Source organism: Saccopteryx leptura, chromosome 5 (genome assembly GCF_036850995.1).
Source record: "Saccopteryx leptura isolate mSacLep1 chromosome 5, mSacLep1_pri_phased_curated, whole genome shotgun sequence".
NCBI classification, from domain to species: Eukaryota; Metazoa; Chordata; class Mammalia; order Chiroptera; family Emballonuridae; genus Saccopteryx; species Saccopteryx leptura.
In genome coordinates this window covers 38,514,699-38,520,698 of record NC_089507.1, presented here as the reverse complement: position 1 = coordinate 38,520,698, position 6,000 = coordinate 38,514,699, and the positions used below count along the sequence as shown (strand labels likewise).

The window sequence follows — 6,000 nt, the reverse complement described above, 5'->3', positions numbered from 1 at the left end:
GAAACTTGGTAACCATTTGAAGGCGACAGGTAAGTCTGTCTTTAGACTAGCTCCAGTTGATTTGTCTGGATTTCATGAAGGTTTTGATTTCTAAGGCACCTGGGTTCCCTGGGACAGAGTGCTATGAGAGAGGAGGGAGGCTCGCCTGGACGAGGGGGTGGAGACGCCAGCAGGGGAAGGAAGACCAGGCATTCGCCACCCTGCAGGCTCAGACCTGGATTCGGATTCTGCCTCCATGGATTACTAAGTGACCTTGAGCAAGTCGTAATCTCTAATAACAGCAGGGCAATTTAACCTCTGGGTTTCTGGATAATTAAATATTTTAACAAGTAAATGAGACCAATGATTCTAGAACATATAGGTATTTTATGTTGATTGATTTTTAAGTCTGGATGTAATGGGGCGAGGAGGAGATAAGACCAGAACCCAAATAATGACAGCACGAGGCAGAATAGATTGTCAGAGCAGTTAATATATGGAGTACCATGGGAACTCAGAGACAACTTCCGAGTGGTCTAGAAAAGGGGAAGGGGGCTGTTGGGAGAGAACAGACACTAGGAAGTCTAAGGACAGAATCAGAAGAGTGGGACAGATTCACGGGAGATCCAATGGTAATGGGAAAAAAGCCCAGAAGGAAGTCTGGGACTAGAGCCTTAAATCTCTAGGATTTTAATAAAATACAGAAATCTCTATAATGGAGTCAAGTTTCATAGCAAACTAGTACAATGATACGGCATTTAAGAGAAAAAGAAGCAAATTTTTGACTGTGTAATTCTTTGCAGGGTAACAACTGAGTTATGCTGGCATCGTCCTCCTTCCCAATAAGACTAATTAGCCATGACAAAGTTACCATTTTAGCCTGATCAGGTGGTGGTGCAGTGGAGAGAGCATCGGCCTGGGACGCAGAAGACCCAAGTTCAAAACCCTGAGGTCGCCAGCTTGAGCAAGGGGTCACTTGCTCTGCTGTAGCTCCCCCACCCTCAAGGCACATGTGAGAAAACAATCAATGAACAACTAACTAAGGGTCCGCAATAAAGAATTGATGCTTCTCATGCCTTCCTGTCTCTCCCAACCTGTCCCTCTCTCAGGCAAAAATAAAAAAATAAAAAAAAATAAATTTACCGTTTTAGAGCACTATTAATGTATTAGGCATACAAAGAGGGGTGGTCTTGACAGATTTATATTAGTACATCAAAGTAGACAAAGACACTACTCTCATGGGAACTGAGATTTGAAAAGCTCATTACCTCAACGTCACACAGCAGCAAGTGGCAGACACAGGGCTGGCAAAAAACCATGAAACCCAGTTTGAGCCTGGACACCAAGCACTCGATACTACACTTGGCTATTAGAGGTTGAGCCAGTAAACTGTAGACTAGTAATACCGAGGCCTTTGACTGCTTCTTACTCAAGACTTCACACACGGAAAAGTCCAAATGGCATTGAAAACATTCAGAAATGACTTGTTTCGCAGACCATTAGCATTCATTCCTGTCTGAAATAATGAAAATCTCCTGACTGAAATGTGGGTTCATTTTTCATTGATGATTGATGTGTTCCTGGCCACACAATTCCCTGATTTTAAAACGATTCGTTGGCATGACAGGTCACCTTTGACCCACCCCTTTCCTTTCGGGAGATACTGCGGCAGGTGTAGATGCCACATCAATAAAGGAAATCAGGACTGATGGTGCACTGTGCGCCTAACACATCCTTAACAAGATCACCTGGCTCAGGATGGTCCTGTTCCAGGCTGGAAGAATCAGAGGGCTTTGTGCAAGACCCGCTGGTCCGGACAGCACCTCCCGACCACAAAGGATGCTCCAGCTGTAAGACAGCACCAAACTAAAAAGCTCAAGTCACCTCCCTCCAAGCAAGTGACAGAACTTCACTCAGTTCTAGAAGCAAGTAAATGTAAGGATTGAAAAGCAGAGCATGAACATCTCCAGATGAACTAACTTCTCCTCAAAACCTGAGCCAACAAGAATACAAACCACTCAGGAAATTCCTCCTGTCAATCCTGAGAATTACTTGACTGTACACGTTTTTAGACAATCTCTTGTACTGTATTAGATGGAACCACATAAAACTGCTGCTATTTGGCCATTGTTTTGCCCACAAAAAGTCATTCCACAGGAGTCAACCTAATAATCATCATTGTAACGTGTAGAATCCTCAGAATATTTTCTGTATTTATTTTTCAATTTAAATGGAGACAATGAATTGTTAGGATAAGAAAATACAGCTCTGGCCGATGGTGCAGTTGATAAGAGTGTCGTCCTGGAGTGTCAAGGTCACCAGATCGATACTAAGGGCACCAGCTTGACCCTGAGGTCTCTGATTTGAGCCCTGGTCAGGACATGCAGCATGAGAAGCAATCAATGGGTGAACAACTAAGTGGAATGAGCTGATGCTTCTTTCTTTTTCTCTCCTCCACCCTCTCTCCCTTTCTCTCTCTCTCTCTCAAAAAAAAAAAAAGGAATACAGGTACAGCATATATTAAATTCTTAATAAATGTTTGTTGTATTTTTTAAAGTATTTTATTTATCTATTTTAGAGAGAAAGGGAGGGAGAAAAAAAAGAACATCAATCTGTTCCCACATGTGCCCTTACCGGGTTTGATCCCCAGTAACTTCTATTCTTTGGGATGATGTTCTATTGAACTATATGACCAGGGCTGAATTTTCAATTATGTAAATCCTAGTGATATGAGTTTTGAAGAGATTTTATGAACACTAGGTACAGAATCTCCTGATGTCAAGGTGAATGCTCCTTACCACTTTAATGTTTAGTTTTACAAAGCTTGAAATAACAAAAACAATCCATTTGATTTATATATTTACATTTTTATTAGAATTCTTCAGAACTGTCAACAATTGGACAACATAGGAAAAAAACACATGGAACATCAACATCCTTTAAACTTGCACTGCTTACATATGTACACATAAAGTTACTGTATATATAAAAAATATTTTGAAGGGCTCATGGGCTCAGGGATATTCAAAAGACATTATTGCTACATTTCAATATTTACAAAAAAAAGCCACAAAATAATTTCAAACATTAAAGCCACTGCAAAGAAACATTTGATGTAAAAAAAAAATTATAAAAATATAAACTTTCAAGAATATCCATGACAAAACTCTCAGTGAAGTGCCCCAGAAGTACCTAGACATCTACAGTTAACAACCACTTCTCTTACCCTAATCAGAGTCAAACGAAACTCAAAGGAAATTGTCAAAGTATGGCAAACAGCGACAACCTCTTATGTTGACAACAAAACCCCTCAAAACCTGTTACCTTTGGAAAGGTGCGAGAGCATAGAACTCCAGTGCAAACGATTACTTCCAGATAAATGGCCACAGTTCTCTACATGTCATCTAAGGGACCGAGGAGGGGAAAACCGTGGAGGCAGCATACCTGAATCTTGCAAGACCACACGCAAACCTTGCCATGTACCACATGGACCTCTTAAAGTCAGGCAGTGATGAAAAAGTAAGTAAACTCTTAATAATATTCAGGCTACAACCTAAAGGGTAAAAACATAAATACGTTTCAGTGGGAGAGTAGCATTTATAAGGTGTAAAGGAACGAGTACAGTATGCTGAGTATAAATAACAGAGTACCTTAAGTGCAGATGAATTGCAAATAAATAGGTACTTAGGCACTCTGCTTCCTATATGCTGCTACACAAGCTCTTGGTAAGCTTCTAGGGACAGCGGGGTGAAGGAAGTGACGAGCAGTATGGACAAGGAAAGCCAAGCTACTTCTTGGGTACTGAAGGACCATCTTGGGCTCAGAGCAAGAATACCCCTCAAAAGATATGTCTACAAGCATCCACGCGCACGCACGCATACACACTTAGATAGATACTGGCCCGGCGTCCAGGACATGCCTGCAAAAGGAGGCTGAATCTAAATTTTATTTCCTGCTACAGAAGCATCCAAACTAAGACAGCACTGTTTCCTCACTCCTGCCGGAGTCATGCAGTAAATCGTTCTTTCAAAGGGCATCAACTCTACCAAGCACAATGCCATTCTGAAGCTAGTAGGCTTGTTCTGGAGAATCTACAGAGCAAGGGCATCGGCTACAAAAGACTTTTGTTAAGATTGTGCTTAACAATTAGGTTTATTTCTTTCTTTAAAAAAAAAAGCACTAATTGTGTCCCTTCCAAGTCGCCTGGCTCTTTCTATTCCTACAAACAGCAGACTCGAGCCAGAGTTACATCCAGAAACGACCCCTCGTGGGTGTCCCCCTCAGACAGAGGAACGCGTACGCTTGCAGGACGGGTATATACAGACGCAGGCCGCGAGGCCCTCCCTCCAGCTCAGCTCGCCGACAGCACTCTGCTCAGGAAGCAGGTCAGTAGCACAAAGGCTCACACTCAGCAGCAAGTCTTTATTCACGCTCAGGGGGCATTTTTTGCATGGTCTACGTCTCATTCCCAGCATGAAATGGAAGATTTTTTTTAAGCCCAGATATTCATAGACTTCTGACCTTTGTCCTAATAATGCTGTTTTCCACATCGAGGGCTTAAGGTTTCAGCTTCTAATCGTGCTGCACCGTCATATCACTATGGCTGGGTTACGAGGGCCGCAGGTGGCTACTGCTAGTTGTTCAGACAAACTATCAACCGTACTTTTCAAACAGAAATTAGAGAAGGCTCAGAAAAGGACTCAAGGTGTCGAAAGCCCATCCCCACCTTCTCTTTCTCCAACTTAGAATTCTTTTCGTTAATGGGAGCTGCTCTGCTTACTGGGAATATATGCAGTTTGAACCCTGGCAAGGGGATGGGGGCTGATGACAAAAATCATCGGCCACTAAAGTGTGCTCATAAAGACAGGATTACGGTGGGGTGTCCATTCTCCTGAGTAGGATGCAAGTCGAACAGAAGAGTTGTAGAAAGCAGAAGAATGGGGACCACGGTGCCGGGGAGACCCCGCCACGCCTTCCGCCTCAGACGTCTTCGTGAACGAGCAGAGGCTGGGTGGACGAGGCGCTGCTGCCCACAGAATTGATCCGCACAGAGTGGTCCACCACGACGTTCTCCTGGTTGGGGCTCCAGTTTGCTAAGTTGGAATAAATCTGAGGAAGACAAGTCCGCAGTCAATACACAAGTCCCCACAAGGAACACAGTGGTGAAGGGGCACGTTTGCAGCTTCAGAATTGCAACTGATGTGAGGTTCTTACATGGAGAGAGTTTACAGACCTTTGCAGCCCCAAAGCAAATCATTAGTTACAAAGAAAATGCAAGTTTTGTTTTATTCCTTCATTTTCCCCAAGGCCTGATTATGCAGGAAGTGATGGCAAACAAAAAAAATGAGCTTTTCTGCTGGGACAGGCATTATCTAACCTACCTAAAAGGTTTACAGATGAAGGCAGCTAACTACAACCCAGCAGGTGATGTAATTTGTGGAGAAATTGGTGCCCCTTCCAGGGTCTTCCACTGAGACTCAAGCACTTGGGTAGAAAAGGCTGTTTACCGTATTTCCCCATGTATAAGATGCACCTTAATTTTAGGGGCCCGAAATTTGAAGAAAAAAAAAATTACATAAAGTTACTGAACTCAAGTTTTATTCATCTACAATGATGAGTGCTAAAACAAATGCAAAAAAAGCAGGAAATACAGTAAAAAAATCTATAACCACAGTCTAAGATGCACCCAGTTTTTAGACACCAAATTTTTCGAAACAGTGTGTCTTATACATGGGGGAATACAGTACACTGAAATATGCTTTGACACCCCCAAGAACAAGCTTCAACCCAGAAGCACCAGGGAGGCACTCAGGAAAGGACAGACAGTGCCAAGCACTCAGTCCAGAACAAAATCAGCTTACAACAACCCGAGTCAAAGGAAGGATCATTATCTTCCTTAAAAGCAGAAGAAATAATTGATTTGGGTTTTGAAATCCTCCCTCCCCAAATGACTAGGAGGGATCTCCCAACTTCAAACAACTCTTCATTCTGCATGGCTTCTGGGCAGGACAGCTCTCTGCC

General features: G+C 42.8%; 1 protein-coding gene across 4 annotated transcripts in view; it reads right to left on the bottom strand.

Moving 5' to 3' along the window:
* Positions 1-2,825: 2,825 nt before the first annotated feature.
* Positions 2,826-6,000, bottom strand: part of KIT (KIT proto-oncogene, receptor tyrosine kinase) — an 82,061-nt gene continuing 78,886 nt past the window's right edge. For all 4 annotated transcript variants that reach the window (XM_066386156.1, XM_066386157.1, XM_066386159.1 and 1 more), the window contains exon 21: positions 2,826-5,088. In XM_066386156.1, coding sequence (XP_066242253.1) covers positions 4,960-5,088 — 129 coding nt within the window. In that variant the 3' untranslated portion in view covers positions 2,826-4,959. The remainder of the gene's footprint in view (positions 5,089-6,000) is intronic.